Source organism: Montipora foliosa, chromosome 3 (assembly GCF_036669935.1).
Source record: "Montipora foliosa isolate CH-2021 chromosome 3, ASM3666993v2, whole genome shotgun sequence".
NCBI lineage: Eukaryota > Metazoa > Cnidaria > Anthozoa > Scleractinia > Acroporidae > Montipora > Montipora foliosa.
Window position 1 is genome coordinate 24,944,807 of NC_090871.1, and position 26,910 is coordinate 24,971,716.

The window sequence follows — 26,910 nt, forward strand, 5'->3', positions numbered from 1 at the left end:
TCAAACCGCGGGAATCGCCGTTACAGTGAAGTCCCCACTTTTCCCGCGCTTCCGACAATTCTACGCCGCTCCTTTTCTACGCCGCTCCCTTTTAGAAGTATTATTTAAGATTTGAAATATCCACGCATTACCACAGACTTGACATTTAATAACCTTAAGAAATGACATAATTGGCCTCATCAACACCAAATACACCAAGTTTAAAATTTCTACGCAGCGCCGAAACGCAGCTGACCACACACATTAAAGCAAGAGCATTCATGCAACTATTTGTGGCAGCACTTAAATTCGTGAAAACAGTTTCTATGGTAATACACTAGAGCCATAACCTCTAAATATCATTTTAGACAACCGTTTCGGAGCAATTACAGAATGTAGGGCCACTTGGACGCGCAGTTACCTTGACTGCCACCCAACGCGGTCTCCTAGTCGACTAGGCAAAAAGCCGTACCTTCGCATGGGTTGTACTTTCAAACGCAAAATGAAAGACCAGCTTGAAGCAAACACAAGGCACAGCCCAGCGTTTTTAACCAATTGTGGCATTTGACAATACAATCCAAAACTAAAGAATTATTTAATTTACAATTTGCGTTACACTTACTCACCCCCTCACTCAAGCCCAAAACTCTACTGAAAGTGAAGGAGACACTCGAAAAACGAGAGAGAGCTAGGCTCAACGGATATTAAAAAAAAGAAACCGTCCATTTAAGAAAATTCAAAAGAATATTCAACGAAATTAACTAGGAAAAAACAGCTACAAGCCTGAAAATTCGCTATCACCGACCTAGAGTGCCCACGACCTTCTCACTTCTCTTATAAAAAGTGACAGAAAATCGACCAACAGCCTTTTAAAGACATTTTAGGCCTAGGTAGAATTCAAGGCTAGAAACCTTTCTTATTTCAACTGAAGTTGCATGCACCAAAACCTAACTCCTTACTTGTTTGCCAATCAGAACCGAGAAAAGACTGTAGGAGATAGTGTACCAAAAAAGCCTCGCTGAGTTTCATTCGGATAGCACTTTTCTTAGGTTGTCTTAATTTGACATTCAGGTGCAAAAAAAAACCTAAAAACTTGGTAATGGGCATTTAAATTCCCCGCCCAACGTAATCCACTATGCAACAAGAAAGGGGAGTCATATCCAATGAAAGTCTCCTACACCACTGTTGTCTACATTGTTATACACCTTAAACGCTACCTTGGCGATAACTCACCGTGCCTTTGACACACTTTCCTTGGTCGAATCTTGGAGTTAGTGTTAAATGTAAACTACTTCTACTTGACTTGGCCTTTGATCTCCAACGATCAACTGACCTTAAATTGAGTCCCAGATACATGAGATTACCGAATCTAAGTAATTATATTCGGGCCGAGTCTTTCCCCTGCTTTCTCTCACCATAACCAAGCCAAAGCCATGAACTACAATCCTGGACAAAAATGATACCAAAGATTTTTTCTTGTAAGCCGAGAGAACTCTTTGCAGATTAAACGAACAAAAAGGTCCTATCCTAACGATGCCTTTCCCAAAAGCGAAAGATAACCCTGAGCAGTCATCAGAGCAACTCAGGTACTTGCTAAAGAAGACAGTAAAAAACATAAAGGCTTGAACGGGGCTGACACATGACCGTGCAATTGCGCATGCGCACAAAACTGCTCTACCACTGACGTACACTGGGAGCTGGACAATATCCCACTTTCGATATAACAACTCATTCCCAAACAAGCATCTCGAGGCTCTGGGGAAAAAATATAAGGATTTGTATGTCCCCAAGAGCCTCGAGATGATGCCTTTTGTTTATGAATGAATTTTAATATATCGAAAGTGGACTGTTGCGAGTTAATTTTTTCCCTCTAACTGTTCAGAGTTGATGTTTTTCCATTTTGACTCACGTTCCTGGCAACTTTTGTCCAAAACTGTAAGCAAGCCGTTTACAAGGCTATTAGTTTTCAATTTCCTTTCATCAAATTTGCTCATTATTCTGAGATATACTGGAGAACATCTACATTTATACAACAAAATGTATCTATTTGCACGCGTTTGGGCTCAGAAAAGGGAGTACCACTTTCAAAACTGTTCAGAGCTCTAGTTCAATCACTAACTTGAACTATAGATTTCGACCCTCATGGGTATCATCCTTTTGAAATTGCTGCGAGAAACGTCAAAGTCTAATTTTGGGCGTTTGCTTGGAATGGTTAGAAAATAGAACTCCCACCCAAGATTCAAAAGGTACCCCTATTTCTATCCTCTCAAAGCTCCTTCATTGTCTCCGGTTTTACACCTTCGTTACAATCTGGTGCTGAGATATCAACTCATGCCAAAGTTGACGTGATCGGTCCGTAACCGAATTTCTCACCCAAAACTCGTTCCCATTACAAACACTGACATACGCCACGGCCTACAATTGGAGGCCAGTTGGAAGCGAATCTCATTTTGAGACTCGTGTTTCTTTTGATAAATCGCACACATAGTCAAGCCCACGACTTTTCTCTGGTCCCTGTTGATCCGGAAACAAGAAGGCCCGACCATTAGACGTCTAGGAGTTTGCGCGGATTAATCCCCGTCTAAATTACAAAAACCCGAGAGTAAAAAATAGCTTGGTTACGGCAAAGGCCGGGTTGGTCGACATTTTAGATACAGTGCAAAAAAGGCTTTTTACAGACCAGCTTGAACATCTGGATACCACCAAGTGGCGCTAGAGATTCAGAATCGGACCTGCAAATTTGAAGAGAGGTGTCAGTTTTTAACCCTTTGGAGAAAAATAGGCGAAATTTTGACTATAAATCTCTCAGGTACATTGGGCTGCAAGAATGAAGCCACTACCATATAATAAAAAAATCGTTGAGGAACAACATACTTTTATTTATACATTTCAAAACTTTGTCCTTTTAGTATTTCCGAGAAACAAAGAACTCAGAAAGAAAGAATTGGTGGTGGCACAAAACATGCTTCATGTTGTAAAGGAAATTAATGTTTCAATGTTTCGAAAGGAACTGTCCGAGCAAATGGAAAGTAAAGTTGATGTTCGGACCAATGGCACATGACAGAGTCGAGTACCTATGGAGGAATCCTTGCTTACATTTTTGCCCGGGATGGCTTCGTAGAACGAGCGAATTGGAGGAAACTCCCTGGGTTTTTGAGAATGGAACACTAAACTGGCATCCAATGGCTACTGCAAAAGACAATCCCTGTATCCACCCACCCACTCACCTGGTTACCGGGTATTGGTCCAAACGGATCCGCGGGTTGCATGGGTTTCTGTGGTGGAAATGGCTGTGACGAAAATCCGGACTGTTGCGGGAACAAGCCCTGTTGGCCAGGCTGAAAACAAAATATTGTTTGGATAGAGGATACAGGAAGGTACAACATTCTTAGGTTTGTAACTCAAAAGAGAAAGAATTGATGAAATCCAAAACAGCACACATAGCCCTTTATAACCAACAACTCGTTAAATCGATAACGGACAAAGCTCCATTATGATTCATTCTTCTGTTGTATAATGGCCCTTGTTTCTATTGTTTTCAGTCTGTAACACTCTCCAGAGCCATTGTTCTGTATAACAACTCACGCGCGCAGCCTCACAATGCCGACATAAACCCGTCCACGGAGTCTTTGCCGTCAATTCATCTGCAATCCTGGCCTCGGTTGTTCAAAAGGTGAATAGCGCTATCCACCCTTCGAACAACTGGGGCCAGCTCTATAAGTTCGAAATTTGCAATGGCAAACAATTGAATTTGCAAATTCAAGTTAAGATGGAAAAAATTAACAAATTTAGACTTAAGGTACCTCCACTGTCACAAAAAACTTGTACCAAAAACGTTTACAATATTTCCTTTTCGTCTTTTTTTTTTCCAATAGCAGAGGAAATTTTTTCATTGATTGCCTAACTGCCTGGCCGCCACTATGAGTTCTACTATGCATTATGGTTGCCTCTATTACTTATTTTTTGAGACAGGAAAAATGGCGCTGCCAATTAAATGGATTTAACTGACTAAAGTACATAATACGATAGGCCAGGGACCAGCTGTTCAAAAAACGATTAATACTAATTAACGATTAAATACAACCCAGGCTTGAATTTTGCCTGTCAAAACAGCCTCCACCACGTAATGTTATGCTGAAGGAAAGCAAAACCCTATTAAATTTTGAATAAAAATCTTGCGGAAACTTTTTCTAATCAGCAAATAGACTGCAATTTAAGTTCTCTGCGATCCTGGATTAGCTTAATCAGGCTTTGAACAACTGAGCCCTGTATTTTAATCACTTTGAGCGTTGATTAGTTCCAAGAACCGAGATTCAATCTATACTTTACGCGATCGCGTGTTTGGTAACCACACTTCTTTCAGCCGTTGACACAAAATATTACAAAAGTAAGCACTCTTCTTGAAGTTAACTTGACCTACCATGAAAGGCTGCACCATGGGTTGCGAAACAAATGGTTGTCTGAAACCAGCAGACTGTTGCGTGGCAGGTTGTGCTGCACCCACAAATCCACCAGCAGACTGCATCCCAGATTGAGGCAGAGACGTTCTTGACGCGGGCATCGCTTGCCAGTTTGGTCCACCGGTTTTGCTTTGCGGTGGTGGCGCTGTCCACTGATGCTGTGTTTTTCCTGTTGGACCCTTTACATTTCCATTGAACGACAACACATCTGCCATGGAATAACGAGGAAAAGCAGTTGAGGTGGCTGCAACAACGTTTGTATACTCTTCTAAAATTCCTTCACCTTTGATAATATTAATTGTTTCCCGCTCTTCCAAATAAATGATACCGGAGACCAGGACGAGAGCATGCCAAATTGAAAGAGGAGAGATAAACTGCTAGTACTGTGCAAGCAAATAGCCACACAGCTTCAGTGATCTCGTAATACCCTTACCTGCAGAATAATGCGTGTTGTTTTGCAATCACGAGTAGAACGGAAGCGATAGATCTCAAGCAAAGGTTATGGGTGTGGTTAAAAATGTCGACTTTGGGAGAACAGGCAAGGGCATAATAAAGAGCAAAATAGATCATCAGTGGCACTTCGTGAACCTTCAAATATTGGTGTCACTGTCCTATTGGGTAAGGCAGCGTTGGTGCAGTTGTAAGGGGTCTCGCCTTCCCCCAGAGTGGCTAGCGTTTGTGAGGGTTTTTCATTCTTGACAATACTACGAGGCGTTTTTCTCCGGGTTACTGTAGCCTTCTCTTCTCACCAAATACCACCATTTTATTTGTTTGGCTTTGATCTGATTTTGTTATCTCCTCAATTAGTAGCGCACTGCCAGCGTGAAACTGTCATCACTACCACTTCTAGGATACACACAGACAACCTTTACGTTCTCACCTAAAGACTTTGCGACTCTATCTAAACTGGCATGTAAGTCCCCAGGTGACTGATCTCCGCTAATGTTGTTGTCGACAGTTATTGGGGCAGGTCCAACACTGGACACCGTTGGCATCAGTATTTCACCCATGCCAACTGTCTGACTTTTAACGGTAGTTTTTTTACCAAAGACAGCTTCAAAGTCGTCATTAGCTTGGCTGTCAAATGGGTTGGTTGAGGAAGGACCTGTGAATCCTGCAAGTACAATTCAGAGTGGTTGAAACTTTCAAATTGAAGTTAAAAACTGTAAGGCAATTGGAAGCATTCATCTGCAACCACAAAAGTACAACCTTGTACGAGGAAAAAAAATGAAACGGCATTTTTGAGAGTAAAAGAAAGTTTCAGAAATAACAGACGTTTAGTATTGAATTTACGGGATTACAACAGGTTGAGCATTGCATTTAGCCGCAAGTCAAAGAAACTAACTTGATTGCATGTTAGCTGTGCAGCAGGTATTGAGCAACCTTTTAAAGAATCTGACCCACCCACTTGACATTGCGCGCCTTTGTTGTTGTTGTTATCCGGGAGTTTGGGGGGTGTACTTCCATAAATGGACAAGTATCGCTCGAGAAAACATTGAACAAAATTTCGTCAGGGAAATCACGAATGTTTTGAAGATCCTCAGGGCAGAATATTTTGTGAAGTTAAATGGATTTTGATCAGAAAAATTGCAGACTACTTTGCTATTTCGAGCGCTTTTCTACGAAGCGTGGAGATGCATTTGTAGTAAATTCAAGAGGCAAAGACAGTTTACACGAGTGGTACCTGGTTGCTTGAACTTTTCACTGGACCTTTATAAGCAAGCAACCTATATTCATTTGACACCCAAGCAGTTGGCAATGGAAACAACAAGGCGAGATAGTTTAATTCGCTTCTAGCGCGGCACTTCGTAAATAGTGCGAGCGGTTGACGATAAGCGGTAACGAGTGAAGTACATTGTAAATAAAAACATTTGTCAGCAAGCGCAATGCAATACACAGTTTAGTAGCATTAGAGGAAATGCTCTCATTCTACGTTCCTATGATCTCTTTAAGTCTTCAAGCGGGTATTGAGTCCAACAACAATTTCTTCTTCCTGTAAATTAAAGATAAGCTGACTTCTCTGACCTCTACAGTTATTTTTCCAGACAGAAAATCTAAATGTCGCACGCAAACTTGCTTCTACAAAACGCAGTTCTCTTATCAGTCAGAAAATAAAATGAAGAACAATGGCTTTTTTGTGATTGGGATAGAGATGAGTATTCTAGTGTAATGTTCACCAAAGACTTGCCTTGCCTCTGTGTTCAGTGTCGGTGTCGGTGCGGCAGCAATGAATGCCCGATCACCAATTGTAGCCAACGTTTTAAAGTTGGGTCTGGAAAGTAGCAATTGATTGTTCGATTTGAGACCATACTTTGAGTTCATTTGAACAGATAATAAACTTGACAGAACGTAGGCATGCAGTATACAATTCTAGCGGCTGTATGTTGTACTCTCTGTAATTTTGAACTTTTTTGGTAGTCCATACAAGAGACCATTACAATAACTCTCCCTCGATAAACAGCTCAATAAACAGTTCAATAAGCTGTAATGGGGATGGGTGGAGGGGAAAGGGTCAGATTCTTTAAAAGCAAGAGAGAAGACAATAGGCTAATTTTCACGCCTTCGTTATAAGATGTTTCCCACACCACCCCACTCAGTCATTGTTGTTAGGGTTCTACACATGTTTTACTATTAATTAATTTTGGGACAAAAAACAAGCAACATTGAATGGAAGGGGGGGGGGGGAAGGGAGGGAGGAAAGAGGGAAGCAGTGCTGTTTAGGAGAAAATTATTTTGGTAGGTTTTGGGGTGGTATAATCTGTCGTTGCCTCAACAGGTTTTGCCGAAGATTGTAGCTGCCGAAGATTGTAGTTGTAGCTGCCGAAGATTGTAGCTGCCATTTGACATTTCGTGTGAACATGATGACATTGTGAGGCAGTGTGGCCCAGTGGTTAGGGCACTTGCCTTGAGATCCGGAGATCCCGGGTTCAAGACCCGTTCTAATCACTCGCACTCGTTGAATTTGTTCCTGGTATTTCCTGGTTCAACTTCCCGGCTGCACTTGTAAATAGCCAACTGGTTTGCCTCCGGCCAGTTGGGATTCTTAACAGTTGTTGTTGTGTTCTGTCGTATGTTCTGTATGTATATATGATACTAAATCTCAATTACGACGAAAAGGGAATTAGAAACAATGAAAAACTATTAATAGTACCTGATACTGCTGAAGGACCAGCCCAAGGACCTGTCTGCGGGGCCACACCAAAACCATTTGATGTTGGGCCTGGTCCAAACCCCTGAGCAGCTGGAAAGGCCTGGCTAGGTGGGAAAGCTGAGCTTGCTGAGAATGCAGCATTCATTTGCAAAAGATCATCACTGGCAGATGATGAAGCAGCTGGTTTGGATGGTTCAGGTTCACCTAATGATTCCCACTTTTGAGGCTGAGATGACTGCACCTGCACAGGTGCACCAGTTTCCTTGGCTTTCTGTTTAGAAAGAGAAAGATTTAATTAATTAAAAAATGATGAGTTGGCTTATCGCTGTTTACATCTTAAAACGTAGTTGACCACTCCTATTAAGGCCCTTGACGGGCCTTTCAAACAAGTAATACAACTACGTAGAACAAGACAGGATTCGAAATGCAAGTTCAAGAGATCATTGGAAGCAAGCTTTTCATGTCCATTCTCCTGTTCCCATATATGCATGAAATTTCGCATATTCTAAAATCATTTTATTCACCTCTTACAGGACATAACTTGAACTTGGAACTTACCAGCTCACAGTTGGCTTGATGGGTAAGTTGAAAGAGCAGTGCAATGTAATCGTAGGGTCATGGGTTCAAATCCCATTCATGGGTCGCTTTTTTTCAGGCTTGCTTTCCACTATTTTAGTTGCTTATACAACTGCGATGAAATTTCTAACTTTCATTTGATGTCCATTCTACACTTCAAATATGTGAAATTTCAAATGTTATCTTTAAACTAGAAGAAATTTCAGAAACAAAACTGACAGGAGGTAGACCAGTATGCTATTCACAAGGACCAAGGTTTTCCACAAAAAGTCCCCAGTCAGTGGTCAGAGAAGGATTTAAACTAAAAATGTCAGAGTTCAAGTGTGATGCCCTAACCACTCAGCTGGGTTATCTCATGCGAAAGGCCGAGACACACTAGGTGACAAGCCGCAGCGACAGGTCCCTGCAACACCTCCCTGTGTGTACTGTACTTGCAAATCAAACAAGTCACTGCGATATGATGCCTTTTCTGTGCACATGCAGTGATCTCGTATGAGGGGGAATGTGAAGAAATTTTCTAATTCAATATGGCAGACCGTATGACCCTCTCATTGGTTCATTTATATTTTGTCGCAGTGACTTGTTGCCGAAAGTGTATGCACAATGCAACAACGCTGCTTTCGCTTATTTTGACAATACAATCAGTTGCACAAATTCAAACTGGTTTGAATTCGAGCAACTGATTGCAGCGACAAAATTCTGCCACAATGACAATGATTTTCACAAAATTAACTGTGTTGCACAAGGTGAATTGTTGCGACTTATCACCTAGTATGTCCCGGCCTTAACACCTTGCTTACCTTAAAAGCTTCAAGATATTTTTCCTCCTCTTCCAGGAGATCATTCTTTGGTGCAGTGTCAACAGCATCATCAGCATCAAACTTAGTTGTGAACTTTCCAGCACTGAATGCATCTGTTGCAGATGGTGGCAGCGTGATACTGGGGATGGTCAGGGGTCTGCAAAATCCAAATTAAACTCAATAAACACTTTGTTGTCAGGTGATCGTATCATTTACCCGTACAGTTTCCAAAACACATAATTCCAAAATTTAAAAAAAATAATTAATGTTTAAGTGAAAGCCATTGCTGCAAGTTTTGTGACAGAGGATAAAATTGCTTTCTTTAGCCGGCTTTCATCCTACCTACATGTAGGTCCACTTTTGTGAGAGAAACATGCTCAATTTTAATAATCGTCAACAAGTAAATCCCATTTACCAGCAAATCCAAGAATCAACTATGTATATTTGCAATAGAGGCAATGCTAGCGATTGTGTTATTTTTAAGTTATAGGCTTTTGTAGAATTGTTTATGTTACTTGAGGGGTGGAGTTTGGGAACACTATGGAACATTAATTGTATACTGTCTCTTTCCAGGCACATGAGTAGAGAACACTTCATGATGCTACATGTAATCTGCATGCAACCCATCACTTGCAGCACTGGAAATCTCCTCATCCCTTCAAACAAAGCTGTGCAAGACATTAAATGGATATAAAATAACAGGCACATGCACCTGTTAAAATGATTTGATTTCAATAACCGTAACGTTACCATTTACATGTAACACCTTTGCAAAACTTTGTTTTTGTTTCCAAGATTTCCTAACATGCAAAGCGCACACTTAACTTTTAAAGAAGGGCCAATGATAAAACCCTTAACATATGTGACATACAACAAACCCTACTCTCTTGAGAAAAAGCTGAAATAATCAAGTGTGGTCTTGGGCAACACAAAAAAAGTTACAGTTGCACATGATATTATTATTTTGCGCAGTCTAAAGCTCCTTGCAAATGGATGCAACAATTCCACAATGTTGGGAGTTGTTAATGTTGGATGGTGGTGGCACTTGAGTGTTTTGCGGCAACTCCCAATAACGTAAGAACATGCAGTGCATTATGGGAAGGATAAGACCCATAAGAATTTGTAAACTTACAAAATTTGGCTGCCATCTTCTTTTCAACATGTTAATGCATTGCTATCTCCATGGAGACCATACATGTATGTAATGCATGTGCGTGGCCCCAACCATGTTGGAAGAGCTGTGCAAATGGATCCAACATGGTTGCACGATGTGAAGCGAACACAGGACGAAAGGAAATCAATGTTGGGAGTTCTCAGCTCAAAAGTTGAACCAGTTTCAAATTTCGTGCAACAACTCCCAACAAACGGGTGCATCATGTAACACCACCCAACAATGTTGCGTCCATTTGCAAGGGGCCTAAGAGTACATCAATGTTGTAAATGGCAGCAAAAGGCTTCCACAAAATCTCTTTTCCAATGCTTAACTACATTTGTACAATTGCAATTAAAAGATTTATTTTATGTTGCACACCCTGAAGTGTCCTTACCCCTTGAAACTCTGGCTCGTAACACAACGATGAGTAGCACAATCATGATGTACATTTGGGAAACCAGTATCTTGAACGAACACTTCAGGCCATATCTCCGCTGGTAAAAAGTGCTAGCCACTCACATTTCGCAGATATGCTTCTTACATATTAAGTGACATTTACTGTGTAGATTAGCGAAATTGGTCGCTTAAGTTTAGAATAAACGGATTCGGTTGTCCACTTTGGGGACAAAAAATGGCGCGTCACGCGTAACACGCAAACTAGTAAGACGAGCACAACAAGGTTCTTCAGACGGCTTGTACTTTATTCCTCACAACGAAATCGACAACATATTTCACATAAACAATGTTGCAACCAGTAAATAAAAAAAATGTGGTTAATTTCTCACCAATGACGGAGAAAAGAGGCCGAAAAGCACAACAGTCTTGAGCGTCACGCTCCTAAAATCTTCAGTGCTGTTTTGCAATTTGCGTCTGTAACCCACGGATGTTTTGTGGTTAGGCAGAATAAAATATGGTTTGAGAATGCTCATTTGTGGTAGTTGCTTTGGAGAAATGTTTTACCGAAAATTTCTCAGCACACGAGAAGCCAGAGCATTTTTTCTCAGTCTGAAACACTTTGTCCGCCATTACAATTTGCCTTAGAGCCAAAGCACAGCTTCGCAAAATGTCCTCTGTATCTTGCTTGTCTGAGCTCACATTACAAAACCCAAAGAAAAACAGAATGCTCATCTCATGTACAAATTACATGCCAAAGCTCAGAAAAAAACAATTCAAATTGTGAAAGAACGAGACCTCTTTGTGAGTCTGAAACACTTCTTGACGTTCAGAGGTTGACAAAGCGAATTTAGAGCGTGAAAGAACCAAAAGTTTCTCCTTGCAGATCCGCCATTACGTTTCGAAACGTTCCCTCAGAGCAAGCTTCCCTGGTGAAAATCCTTAAAGGATCTTTAAAGATCTTCAAAGATCTTCAAAGACCTGACAAAGATCTTTAAAGATGAAGATCTTCACAGGATCCTTGAAGGATCTTTAAAGGATCTTCAAAGATTTTCTAACATTGAGGACTCTTGGGATACTTCATCAAGATCCTTGAGGAAATTATCAGGATCTTGCAAAGATCTTACCAAGATCCACACACAAAATCTTGGAAAGATCCTCAAAAGGATCCTTGAAGATCCTCAAAGAGTGACTGAGGATCTTACAAGGATCGTAAAAGGATCCTTGAAAGGATCTTAATACAATCTTTGACAGGATCCTTAAAGATCATACTAGGATCTTTTGAGGATCTTTGAAGGATCCTTATAGTGATCTTGAAAGAAACCTTAAAAGGATCCTCGAAAGATCCTCAAGGATTGTATGAGGATCCTTTAAGGATCCTAAAAGAATCTTCAGAGGTATCTTGAAAAGATCTTTATCAGGATCCTTAAAGATCCTATGAGGATCCTTCAAGGATCTTAAAAGGATCCTTAAAGTGATCTTGAAAGGATCTTTGTTACGATCCTTGAAAGATCCTATGAGGATCCTTCAAGGATCTTAAAAGGATCCTTATAGTAATCTTGAAAGGAACTTTATTAGGATCCTTGAAAGATCCTATGAGGATCCTTCACGGATCTTAAAAGGAACCTTAAAGTGATCTTGAAAGGATCTCCGTTAGGATCCTTGAAAGATCCTCATAGGATCTTTCAAGGATCTAAAAAGGATCTTTAGAGTGATCTTGATCCTTCAAGGATAAGGATCTTATAAGGACCTTTTTAGGAGTGAAGTGTATAAAATCCCCAAAGATCCTATGAGGTATTACGTACATGTACCCTCAAGCATCGTTAAGGAACCAAACTTTGAACATAAAAATAATCACGCTGTACACGAATCAATTAAAAAGAAAACGTTTATTCTGATGTAATCCATTGATTGTCGGAAATATCAGTAACAGATTACCTTGTTTGATGAACTCGTAATAGCTGCAGGCCGGGCCAGAAGCAATATGAAACAATATACTCTCGAAATATCAAATAATTCGTGTCAGCACGTAATCCTTTAAAAAAATACCAGGGCTAAAATACAGAATTCAGGGCCACATCTAGAGACTCTAGTGACGAATCGGCTCGATCAGTATCTTTTCACATTCCTTTAAGGGTTAATTCGATGAGTCTGCTATGATTTTTGCTCACTTTTTCTTTAACACAGTGCGATGAATCGGAGGGTTGTAATCCTCCGCCATCTTGGATAAAACGCGAGAGATAAGACTGGAAACTAGTGAGCCATTTCCCTTTTGGTCAGCAGTCACCAACGATGGCTCCTCTTACAGTTCGGCGGTTTTATTCTAAGTTTGAATCAACGAGCATAAATCTTATGATTCATGATTGTTTTGCCCTTTAAATACTGATTCAAAACGAGGAAATGCATACAGCAATCCAAGAACAAAGGTAGGCGCTAATTATAAGCAGATAATATTTGAGTTGATGACTTATTGTCCTTAGCTTAAAAATGACGATAGACTAAATCGGCTAACTCAACCAATTCAAATCTCTCGGGGTTAAGATTCTTTGTGTGTTTAATTTGCATGGCAATGAAGCATTCACATTTAAAATGATATGGTAATACTGGAACAAAACGTTTTATTTCGAAAAGATTTTAATTGCGTACAACATTGAGTTAGCCGATATTCGAACTTTTCAAACTTCAAGTCCCAAAATAATTTGACATGTACAGGCAAGGATTATAATTCGGCTTACCTGCTCTAATCCTGTAAAAAATAGGTGAACCTTTAACGAGATTACTTACTAGTAATAAGGTTTACATCAAAAGAGTGGTTGTTGCAAATTATATGATTGGCAAAGGATCCCTTCGATTCTCTGTAAATGCTACGTGTCTGAGGTTCATAGCAATTTTCAAATTAAAGGTTAGGTGACGCACATTTATTTCCACTTCCACGGCATGACTTGCGAGTACATGTGGAATTCATGACAATCAATATGAGTAATTTGCCCTTATGGCTTTGTTTTTCTTTCAGGATGCGTAACTGCAAAATATTCAGAAAAAGTTCTCAAAAAGCAGCCTCAGCCGACAATAGCACCAAATACTGAGTGAAGAAAAAAATTAGTAATAAAAAGATAGATAAAATGAAATAAATACAAATGTGTTAGGTAAAATCAAACGTTATTGTTGTAGTACATGTCTTTGTACTTGTAATGTTTCTCTTTCGCTGTTTTTCTAGGCTACAATTTAAGGTTTTTGTCTTATTTTTAAGAAATATTTTCTCAATAAAAATGGCTGTTTGTGAAAATATTTTAAATATTCCTAGCCATATCTTCGATATTAATGAGTACTTGATAAAAACTGTATGAGTATCTATATTTTATCTCTATTCTTTCTATGATTATTAATATACATTCAAGTCATATTATAGGTAATTTTGAGAAATTGGTTTACTGTATGCAGCTAGACTTTTAATTAATGGATAACCATGCATGTGACCAAATAACTCCAATAGCTACTATGATTGTCAGTTGAATAAGATGTGAGCAAAGTTGTCACAGAGTTTCAATGTTAAAACAACAATGTAGTCAAAGGCAACTTTATCCACATCAAGTCTGTAAAAAACAATAGTCAGTGCATCATTTGTTCAGGTTTGTTAGATTTTTATTGTATTCTTCCCATCCCTGTGACCCAGGAGTTAGTGGCAATTTTGGATAACAAGCCAGGGTGATAAGCCTTACCAAACTTCACTTGCATCTTACTCAAGTGAGAATTGTAGTGTGCGGCTGTTTTTCATTCAGTTCAATAAAGAATGCTAGCAAATAAAGTCAGATATTGATTTCCCATGATTCATCATTGTTATTTTACTTCAATCATACTTAGCAATATAACGTAAATAGTTTACAGACAAATGAAGCATTTTATGTATTGAAGTTTCTCTTTTACAGAAAGAAAGCTCCTTTTTCCAGGTTAAATAAAATAATTTGTACATCAAACTGCAGTCCAATAAGTGCCATTCAGGGTGAGAAGGTGGAAAATAAAATTAATAATCTTGGTTAAGTTCCTGTAAAGTCCTAAATGATATTTAAACATAAACATCCTCAAGGATCTTGCAAATGATCTTGGCAAGGGTTTTTGAAGATCCTCAAGGATCTTGCACCAGATCTTTGAAGATCCTTAAGGATCTTGGATATGGTTTTTGAAGATCCCCAAGGATCTTTGGTTGGTTCCTTCAACATCCTCAAGGATCTTTGATGATCTTCAAAGATCTTGGTCAGGATCTTTAAAAATCCTTGAGGATCTTGCACAGGATCTTGGACAGGATCTTCGAAGATCCTCAAGGATCTTGGACAGGATCTTCGAAGATCCTCAAGGATCCTTGAAGATCTTGGCAAGGATCTTTGAGGATCTTGGCAAGAAAGGCTAAGATCTTTAAGGATCTTTAAGGATCCTAGGTAGGATCCTTGAGGATTTGAGAAAAGATCCTTAGAAAGATCCTCAAAAAGATCTTTGAGGAGTCTTTAAGGATCTTCAAAGATCCTTCAAAGATTTTCACCAGGGTCTGCTACCAGGCCTTGACTTGTTTTTATCCAGTTAAACCAGTTTTTTCTGGACTTCAGCCCATTTTGCCCTGTTTTTTGCAATCCATGTGGAACATTTCGCTGGAATTTCTCAATTGCGAATCAAGCGAAGCATATAATCAACTCTGAAATTAACATTTCTGTAATGTTAAAGTTAAAAATGAGAATATTTCGGGTTATTTAACAAAATTTTTTAGGGTAATCTAGGCAAAATGAGGAAATTACCATGCCTGCAAGGGGTCATGGGTAAATTTAAAATTGCTTATTTTTGATCCATCAGTACAAAAAATTTCATTTTACATTAAGATATCAGCTTAAGAGGCTATTTGATTTTGTCAGGTTCCTTTTCATCCAATTTTATGGCAGCATGAAAAATTTTGTAAAATTTCACTATGTTACACAAATGTACATCATGATTGTGCTACTCATCAACATAATTTATTACATACCTAATTATAAAATTAGCAAATGATCCCATCAAATTACAGAGTAGTAATGAAAGAATGCCTGTGGGCATCAGTGTTGACAAAGGCCCTCCCCTCCCCTCCCCTCCCCTCCCTCAAGAAGTTAACTCTTTTTGATTCTTAGTAAGACAATGTATTTTGTTTAACAATATTACAGTGTAATACAGTAACACTCTCAAACATAAAACACTCACTTTGATGAAGGGGGGTTAGTCGCCTTTCCCTTTTCCAGAGATTGAAAATGATTTTCAAGGGCATCCAAAAGACTGTTTGGTGCCTGAAAGAAAAAAAAAAAGGATGCCTGAATGCACAGGATTTCATTGTTTTAGGGACAAGTACCACACAAAGTGGCTGGGTGTAACACACACAACTTTGCAGCATGGCATGTCTTACACCGCAGCTGCTTTCATCCTTTCCACTCAAATCTTTCACAAAAACATCGACAATAATGCCAAGATGCAGATTGCCTATGAGTACATGTAAGATTTGCATGTACGGGGGAAAACAACACAAATGCAAGGAATCATCCAAATTAATGCTACAGTGGTAACTCGATTTAATGAACCTCTATATAACACAGTCCTCGGTATACAAATGTCACAAAAAATATTTTTCAGGCCAGCCAAAGTTACAGTAAAATTATTAATTGTGTGGAACTGAATATATCGATAGAACACGATATAATGAAATCCTTGTTATGACAAACCCAACCAACCTTGCTCAGGTCAGGAATGTCATCCTTATCAAAACCCACATCCTCTGCCACTTTCAAAAAATCTGAGACTCTGTCCATTCTTGTGATGAACTTCTTGTAAATATCCAGTCCCTCCTTACAGCTTTTCTTATTCATATCAAAGTACTTTTCTATAAAAATGAATTTGAAGTATTCAGTAAGAATTAATCATTTCAAACATCAATATTTGCTGATGCTTAAGGTTGGCAAGCCCAGAAAGATGTACATGTATGTCAGAGGGAGGGATGAATTATCCAAATTAAGCAAACAATTATGTGAGCTGCCACCAAAAAAGGCACCATCACACTAAATCCACTGGTGGAATACAAATTACAAATAGGAGGAGGAAGAGAGAGACGATATAAATCCAGAGACCCTGCAGCCAGCAAGCTACATGTAGAAATTGCAAAACTCCACAGCTGGCTCAAGTCACTCAAACGAGTGTAGTTGGTCAACCTGCCTTGTTTAAATGTTTAACTGACACCTAAAATCCCTTTAGCAGCATGTATATTTTACCAATCAAGAAAAAAATTATTACTTAACTTTTTTATTGTACCTCATGGCTTTTTGGCAGAGATGACCAGCCTTACCTTTGTAATACCTAAATAATTTCGATTTGACCAGCAAGACATGTACACATACTAATTCAACGTGACAAAAAGTTACCTTATTTCTTTCAGACAACACCATAGTAACTGTTTGTTACTTACCAAGCAGATTTATTATACCATCATTGTAGCAAGCAAATAATCTGATCAAGTCCTGAATATTAATAAAGAATAAAGCAAAGAGTGACCTTACACTGTAATTACCAATAATACATTGTACATGCCAAGCTAAGACTACATTAACTGTGATTTACACCTTATTCATCCCATAAAATAATACAGTGTGAGATAAAGGTTTCCTGCAACTTAAACCTCAACAACAACAACTTTTATCACAACATCTGCATCCAAAACCATGATTAACAACATCAACATTGATATTAATTATCTTTAAAACTCTTGTGTTTGTCACCATCACTATGGTTACCATATTTTAGTCAAAATTGCCAAGAGGAGCAGCAACCCTGGACAAATGTTTATTTTTCCTTCTGCAGTACTCAGTTCCCTCCAATTCATTTGCTGAATAGTTTGGTTTTCTTTTTGAATTTGAACAGGATGGAATCAACAATATTCTTCACTCAGTGAATGTTTACTTAAAATGTTAATACAGGAGGATGGTGATGTGGCATACAAACTATTCTGACTCATTGTACATGGACAATGTAATATGTAGTATGTACATATAATATGTAACTTATGTACATATAATATGTATGTATGTGTTATATGTACATTGTATGATATGTACATGATATACGTAATTTTGTGTATGTAAAATGTGGCCATAAATGTGTAATGTGTAAAAAGAATCGTTACATATTACTGTAATCTGTCATGTAGACAACACCAACCCGCCTAGATTAACAATAAGCTAAAATATATTTGCGGTTTAATTAAGGTAGCCTTTGTATAATTAATAGTAATTTCAATTTAAAACAAGCTTACTAACAATAAACTTAGACACCTACACTAACCTTAAAGAGAAGGACAAAGGCACTGTTTATCACACCATTAGTCAATTCACTTGATTTAATCTGAAATCAAATGATGTTCAGGAATGCTGTTTTATCTGTCCAGAGCACTAACAACAATCGTTATCGGTACCATTTACAATTATTACACAAATTCACTACTTACAATTAATTTGATTAACAAATTAAATTCAGTACAAGCTGGCTAGAACAGGGATGTTGCTATTAGCGCCGGCTGCCCGTGAAAATGACCGCTTGAGAAAGGGGTGATTGCTGGCAGTCGATCGCAGCAACTGAGAAGATTGCAAATTATTCTCTACAAAGTTTAAAGGAAATTTGATGTGCTAACGAAAAAATTGAATATCTGTTAGTAGACGGAATTATCACTAGAATTTATCAATACTGGAAAGGAAATAAAAGCATTGTTTTAAGTACTGTTGCATTACATTAAATTTTCGCGACACTTAAATTTCGCGTTTTTGCGAAATTCTTGTAGTACAGTGTATGAATCACTTTTAATTTCACGACCTTTAGTAAGACTCTATTTAAAGGTACATGTATTTAACTTATCCTTGAAGAAAGCTAGCACAACTACAATTACAATAACGTCAAAATTTACAAGAGATGCAACGTCGTGTCTACATGTATATGAGAACAGTAACAACAAAGTTCTAACAATTTCCACAGGAATTTTACGCTTGTTTGTTAATTTTAGTCAATTAACCATGATTTCCATAGTTGTTTGTGTAAATTTCAGAATGGAAGTGGAAACATGAATCATAAATCATAGTTTTAAATCTTTTGAGAATCACAAATCTTTGTTTTAAAAACTTGAGAATCATGACTGACACACTGAGGAAAGCTCAACAACATACATGCATGAATTAATTGCTTCCGATCCAGGGAATGTAAAAAATCGCTTTTAAAGAACATGAACCATTGAGGTAAAAACCAAGAAATGAAAACTACATTAAGACTCTAATGATTTTGCCTCTATCCTCGATTGTAAATGTCTTGGTATGAAGACGTTGCAATTGCCACAGAATTGATAAAAGCAAGATTTTGTCAACATTTTAATGCTAATAAACTTGTCCTTTCTTCATTATTGGCTATTACTGATGTATTGTTCTTCACTTAATTTTCATGTCATGTTTGCGACACTTATTGTTCGTTTCATTTTAATTTCGCTATTTAAAAAAAAATCGCAAAATTCGCGATATTAAAGTGTCGAGAAAATTTCATGTAATAAGGTATTTGTCATCTTGAAGAATGCCAGGTGTTGCGAGACACTGGGAACAATCTTGTTACCAGATCCCTTTGATGCTCAGAGCACAAACTTACTGCCTCGTGCCATCAACAGAACCTTCAACTGGATGAATTTAATCTTAGCTACATCCCTGCTACAATAATCACGAGGGCTAAAGGAGCTACACCTTACATCAGAAACACGAAATACTTCAGATAAAAAACTGTCATTAAATAAGAGAGTAACTTTACATACATCAACTTCAAGCAAAGCATCAATCTGTTTTTGAAGGACAGGAAGAGCTTTGATCAGCTAAAAATCATGAAAGAATCAAGGTTAACTTAACTTGTTGTACATACAAATGATTCAAATCAAAAGTTTTAACAGAAAAAATTATCACAAAATTAAATTAATAAATAGTCTCTTAATTAACAGGGCTCCTGGCACAGTCCAATGAAAACTTAGGAGGAACTGCATAATTTGGTCAAAAAACCTGTACAATATTACACAATTCAAAATCTAAAACTCTAGAGTGTTTCTACATGACTGAATGTACTGCCAAGATTTTCTGGGCACATTTTTGGCTGTTATTTAAGGTTTCAAAGCATGAGGCAGTGTATTATTATTTAGCTCTCAATAACGAGCAGGTCTGTATGGGAGAATTTTGACCGAGGTCGTGAGTACAGACCGAACACAGTGAGGTCTGTACACACTGCCATACAGACTGACTAAGCTCAGTTAATAAGATGTTTATTATTATGGCAAACAAAAACAATTTAATTTGTTTAATGTAAAAGCGATGAGTGGCGATGAGCTGAACTTAATTCTGCCAAAGTCTGCTCGTCCTCCTTACCTTTTTTCTCATTGTGCTTTTTGGCACTTCCATAAATAAATATTGGTAGAAGAAAATACTTAATATTTTGCAATATAGTTTGCAACTTTCAATTCACCGCAAAACACTACCAGTCTAGATCCTGGTCTAGATGGGAAAATCTAAATTGGGGTCAAAGTCCATTTCAGCCATTCAAATTCATGAATTTGGAAATTCCCAGTCCTTGTGAGACAGAGCCATACAATAAAGGCCTGTTGTAATCCTGTCCCTTCTGTGTAAGTGTGACACTTAACAGATTATTTTTAGTTTGTCCAGTGCCATGGCAGCTTTACTTGTAAATGGGGGCCAGTTAAGGGGTGAAAAGAAACAAAGGAAGCTACAATGTAAAATGTGAACCCTAAGCAACCTACTTTGGTGGCATCCATGGTCCTTAAAACACCCTCTTCTTTTCTGAAAACAAAAACAAAAACAAAAAAAAACCAGTCAGATCACTGATCATGAAGGTCATTTGTGATTTGTATACATGTAAGGTCACAGAGACTGTCATTCAATTAATTTTAGATTATTAAATAGCCCTAAATGCAAACTTGCAAACAGGCCTTTGAATTCTGTGTGATTGATTGCTCCTTACCCTCTCTTTAATCGACAGAAGTCAAAACCCATTTCTGTATAAGAGGATGCCTTCTCATTCAAATAATTAGCATATCTTCGCACAAATGTAGACATATCATAGCCTGTCAAAAACGAATAACAGTCAAATACTTTTTTTCATTGTCTTCAAGCATGAAAAATACATGTTTGAGACTACTGTACATAAAATACATGTAGTTCAAAATAATTGTGGTCTTGTGGAAAAAAGAAGGCAAATATAAAGCCTAACATGTCTGCCTAAATAATTGATAGAGAAAACACAGTTTAAAGTCACATTGTTGCAGGATTGTTTTCAAGAAAATCCAAAGTCTACTTGCACAAAATGTGATAAACTCTTGAAATTCTGAAGAAGTTTTATTATTTGCTGTAACTTGCTAAAATCTTAATTAGAAGAGGTTTTGTATAATTATAACTTTGCTATAAAACAATGCCATAAAAATTTAATATTAAACTTGGTAAAAACGGTAAAAAGTTTAAAATGGGATGTTTCGACTTAAGTCCTTATAAGTATTTTCTTAACTTAAGTTTTTTCATTGAACCTTGATGATGAACATCACATTTTAAACTTTTTAACCGTTTTTCCCATGTTTAATACTTTATCGTAATGTTTTATAGTGAACTTGCTAAAAGAGGAAAAAAATGCATGCATGCAAATCACAATATACAAGGCTCATGCTTCCTAACGGTCGCCTGGGGTGCCTTATTTGCAAGCGCGGGCGACCAAATTTCTGAACGAGTAGCCCGAACTTGTAAACATGGTCAATACTGCTAAGGACTTTTGTTGCATTACCTCCTGGTAGCGCACAGAGACTGGGTCGCAATGTGATTCTCAAATAATTGGAAATACTACGTCTGTAGGTGTGGTGCATGTTTCCCATGTTTTAATTTTACGCACGCAAAGGCAGTTCAATTTTAACTTGCTGAAAGTTATGCAACAAAGGAAACATGTTCGTCCCATCAACTCTCAAGAGATTTACCAGTAAAACGTGGTACAATATTACTTTTAATGTGATTTCTTAAACTCGAATTAAACACTGAAAGAAAGTATTACTAATAATTATTGCTTTGGTGAGGTCTGCACTATTGTACGTACAAAAATTTTCACGTGTGAATCTCCTTTTTCTTGCATTTATTGCTGAAAGTTTACTTGGTTTTTTTGCCCGGTGACAGCAATGGAGCTCTCGCAACAGGTAAGCAATACCTTTTGCTTCTTGTGTCGTCGTTCAGAACTTGAGTGAGGTAGTCATTTCAGTGATGATACAATTAAACATGCATTTCTGTGATGCATCTCTCCCATTGATCACTGATGGTTCTTCCCTGACCCCAAATACCTGGATCTTTATGCAATTAAGACGTGCGAACAAATCACAAGCCACAAGGCCGTAAATGATAATTATTATGGTCGCAAGTACACTTTTACTTTTACTATTCCGACATAAAATGTTGATCAGTGACAGACAGGATCAAGAATTGTGACTACTACTGGCCTTGATCTTGAAGATAAACAGGGTTTAATTAAATTGGAAAAATAGGTGACAGCTTTTTTTCACTTTGTTTATACATGTATATACAACCTTTACTGTCATAAGGTACACACCAGTTTTTTGGTAAGTCATCTGTGACACCTTTACATCTTTCATTATTGTACCTACATGTATGGAAGACCACCTGACTTTGGGGATGTGTGAGGAGGGGGGGACTGTGTGCTGGGTTAATTAATTAATGTATTTATTTATTAATCAATTAATTAATTCTGGGCTCTTGAAACAACTTTTAATGTTGGGAGCGGCTCCTCGAAGATTTTCTTAGACAGTAACTCTGATATAATGGTTTTTAATGCTGGAAAAACTACAGTATCATGCAAAAGTAATGATAGCGTAACTTGACGCAATTCACAAATTTCGGGTCTTTTGGACAAAAAATGGCGAATTTCTGTCCAGAGTGAAAGTTCACAGAAAATTTGGCAGACAAAGCAGATATCATTTCTGTTTTACAGCCTCAAGGCTTCTATTATTCTATCGCTGCTGTTCTAAATTGCTTGAAATTGCTTTGAATTTATGAATCCTTTTCCATTCTTAAAATTCAACTTTTTTCATCATGTCACAACACTTCTGGTGTAGTGTAGTAGACCCAAGAACAATTTTTACCGCTTGTTAGTTAAAGGCTTCGTGACAACAGTTCATTCTCATGACCAAAGGAATGAAATTATACAATGTACATGTATATGTTTTGTTGAGCCTTCCCTTTCACTTCTCCACAAAATTTGCCCTTTGTAATGAAGTGAAAGGGACACAACTTCTTAACCGTCTCCAAAATATTGATCGTCAAAGTGACCACAGTTATTTACAAACCACAATGGCCAATCAATGTGCTCAATCTTTGCAAACCACACCACGAGATTTTACATACAACAAGCGAAATTACACTTTCGGTTGAGAATCATCGCAAAACAATGCTCAAATTTTCAAGTGAAACTTTGTGACAAGTTTGCAGGGACAAAGATTGAAATTTGCACATTTCACTCATTACTTTGCACAATACTGTATATTAATATATTAAGTTAAGAGAGATGTTTAGAACAATCATACTTAAACACAAAGTTGCACATGAAGACATGCTATTCCCCTGCATTTAGGTATTGTTCAAATTCATCCAAGTATGGCTTATAATCCAACAAGACAACCAACTCTCACAGAAAAGCAGAGATGGAACTCAAAACAGATTTTTCCATAGAGATACAAGTAATTTACATCTTAAAATATAACAGACTTAATGACGATACTTGCATTTTTCTTTTCTTTTTTTAACATTTTACATGCATCCATGGTTGATCAACCATTAAATGATTTACAAAATAATGCCCAAGCTAACCCACCTTTTATTGCAAGTCTTCATGTTTACAACCCACTCCTTAAGATTGATAATAATGATTTATCATACCCTGAACACCACTCTTGTCGAGGAAATTACCAAGGTTGAAGTTGGACGTTCTTGATGCCAAATACTGGATGAATTTCTATTTAAACAAAACAGTACAGGAGTACAAGTAAATGCGATAGTACTAGTTCTGAATGGTGGCCTCAAATAAGTAAAACTTTGTGCATGCCACAACAAAAAACATACTGAAAATCCAACAGATGCCACTCAGCTGATCACAGCCACAATAATAAACAGATTTAGCCAATCCTAAAAGCGGAGCTTCCGTTTCTAACCTCAGAAAGCAATGTAGTGTTAATGGAAATAATTATGCTTCTGCATAAGTACCAAATTAATTGTCATTAGTGTGTACAGTTCACAGTGAGTAAACAGATCAACACCTCCAAGCTGACAGCAGTAAACAAACAAGCCTTGCAAACAATAACTAACAATTTCAATCAACAACTAAAACTGAAATAACATGCACAGTAATCTCTTTCACAACATTTTCTGTTTGACTGATAATCTTTACTCCCTCTCTCTTCAGTTCATAACAACAGCAAAAATCTTTAGTAATTCTGAAAACGTCAACCCAAAGTAGTAAATTTGCTTAATGGACTGCAATTTTACAGTCAAAGTAAGCTAAAAAAACAACCTAAAGTGTAGTAAATTTGCTTACTTAACTGCAATTTCACAGTCAAACAAAGCAGCTCACAACTGGACACCCATTTCACACAAAAAGCCTATAAAATTTGTTGAAATATGTCAGACTCTCTGTCGACAAGAAATTGCAAACATCTTCCTTTTTTAGCTACAAGCAATTGCAAAAAGAGTTGAGACACTCGCTGTTAATAACTGTACAATGTGTGTCATTCAAGTCAGCACATCCCCAACCCCCCTTCCTGCCCAAGCAAAGTTGTTTCCATTTCCACTTGGCACTCAAACTAAAGGGCATCAACAGTGAAAAAGGGGGGAGGGGAGGGAGGGGCAATGGGACTTTTCTTATGAATTAGAAGAGGGGCTTTAATTAAGTGAATTTTTGATTCAGTGTCTCAACCTTTTTGCAATTGCTTGCAGTTTGACAAAAATTTAATATGTGAGGCAGCGAGACAAGTAAGCTTATTATTAAGAAGGAAAACATTAAGCTGACCTGAAAGCTAACCATTGTAAATAAGTGTTTTGTCTCTCACTCTATTTCTCTCAGCTTTACATTGATTTTCATTGAAATTTTCTCTTCCCCTCCTTCCTCGGCTTCTCTCAAGGATTTCTTTCCTTAAATTTCTCAAATTTCATCGCCTCTTCTCCCGTGCTCTTTTCTGCTCTTTATCCTGTTGCTCATCACTAATATGATTTCCTGCCAGAAAAAGGCGGGTTGCCAAATGCAACGCTGCCACGCAATTTCCTGCCAAGGAAAATTTCCTAAACACTTCCATCCCCAGAGGCTGTCCTGCCTCCCCACCTCCACCCAGACAGTCTGTAAGGGCAGACGGACGTACAGACGTACATGACGTCATGACCAAAATTTCTTGCATGGTTAGATTTCCCAAAAAATCCTACCCATGGTGCTCTGCTGGGCACTTTTGCACGCCTGAGCTCCTACATTAGGACAAAACTGATTTTCTTAAATATCGACAACTTTTTTTTTCAATGCACCAACTATTTTTACCTGCTTTTGGGAATGATGGAAAACAGAGAGTTGTGTATGAAAAACTTGAAAACATTGGGTGAACATGTTCAAGTTTTCGTGTTGTCACATTCTTGTATAAAAAGGAATAACCATAATAAATATTTTGGCTGACCCTTTCGTTCTAGATTCACTTGAACCCTGTAAAAAAAATAATGTTGAAGAAATTCCAAAGCCATCAAGGTGTTTAAAGATGACATTAATGAAATATTCACCAGAAATTGTTACAAAAGCCATGACACTGTCCTTTTAATCTTGAACTCTAAACTATCAAGAGCAAAACCTAATATTTAATCTTGGGGATACGAGACAAGAATATCCTACACGGTAAAACCGTACCTAATGTTAATCTTGAGGATACGAGACAAGAATATCCTACACGGTAAAACCGTAACGTAAAATTAATTTTATCAACACATCTTTTACAGCAAAACAATTTCTTTTAATGAAGTTACTTCATATCATAGGAAGAACCAGACGATTAAGAACAGCACTTCGGGAAATTGTTATTGTAATGAGGCACACAGGTCTTGACCGATGAATAACAATTTTAGCCTTTTTAACGAGCTCGAGAACATACTGTTTGTAAACATGAATTGAAAGGATGCAAACAGAAACAACCCTAGAAACAGTATTTTCCCATCTAGACAAATTGATTCATTAAAATTGGTATAACAACATCATGAAAAATGACATTTTGCTACGGCCGGAGGTACGTGACGGTGCATAAAAAAACCTTTCGTTCACAAAGCGGCAAAAACATGATGTTATATCTCGAGAAGGATTGTACAACAACGATGAAAACGTCTACGTACATGTATAAGGTTTTCACAGACAATACATTTTGGAAATGCAGCGTAAAATTTTGCTTTTAGTACATGACGTTACAAGAAAAGTGTGCAACGTGTGAATAAAAACCGCACGACGTTGACAGGCAAAATCCATACTCTTCCAAATTTTATTGCAAGGCGAATGGTAAGCAAAATCTTTAACTACTCAGTGTCAAGCCATAAAAAACTTCAACACCTCGATATTGAGAAATCGTCGTCTTTAATAGAGCGTTTAAGATAACACGACAGTTTACGTGCAAGGTTCTACGTTCGGAGACATTCGATACTGATACATGCATAGGAAACCAAAACTTTTAAAACAGCAGTTAACATAATATTCACGTCCAAAAACAGGTGTTTGCCTAAAGAGAAGCCACAGGAATACCCTAGTCTCATAATGTGGGCAAACAATCAACAAATCTCACCTCGTTTCCGTATGACATCAAATGGTGAAAGGTACATTCCGCTTTGAACACTACAACCCAGCTTGAGTTTGAAATTCTCTCGAAAATTAACTCCGCTAAGTTCGGAATTGATACATTGTCGTTATGTGTGCAGGACGTCAGATCTATTAAGAACAGCAGAAATACGAGACTGTCGTTAACCTCAACGGATAGAATAACCGTGTATCTCCGAAATAATTTCACGAGGACTTACAATCTAAATGCTTCCTTTTGGGACCCATAACCTCACGACTAGACGCCTTGCAAACAACTTTGGCCACAAATGAACCAGTTATAGAGTGTCTGGCGGCGTCCAACTTATCAACTACGGACATTTTTTGTCAGTGAAAGATCAAACCCCTCAATACGAAAGAGAAAATTAAAGCAAATTATGGGCGAAAAGTACGGATCTTCGCCAATACGGCAAATAAAGATGGCCGTCGACAAATCTTATTTGACCA

General features: G+C 37.8%; 1 protein-coding gene across 1 annotated transcript; it reads right to left on the bottom strand.

The window, feature by feature from the left end:
• Positions 1-127: 127 nt before the first annotated feature.
• LOC137997145 (phosphatidylinositol-binding clathrin assembly protein LAP-like) lies at positions 128-26,910 on the bottom strand. Its single transcript, XM_068842952.1, has 16 exons — positions 26,664-26,910; positions 26,432-26,574; positions 23,517-23,592; positions 20,557-20,659; positions 20,336-20,375; positions 19,349-19,405; positions 17,851-17,910; positions 16,979-17,030; positions 16,251-16,399; positions 15,730-15,812; positions 8,967-9,123; positions 7,591-7,861; positions 5,320-5,553; positions 4,400-4,647; positions 3,207-3,317; positions 128-2,711 (listed from the first exon to the last, which is right to left on the bottom strand). Exons 1-16 carry the CDS (start codon positions 26,782-26,784, stop codon positions 2,700-2,702), a joined length of 1,917 nt encoding a protein of 638 aa, XP_068699053.1. The 5' UTR covers positions 26,785-26,910; the 3' UTR covers positions 128-2,699.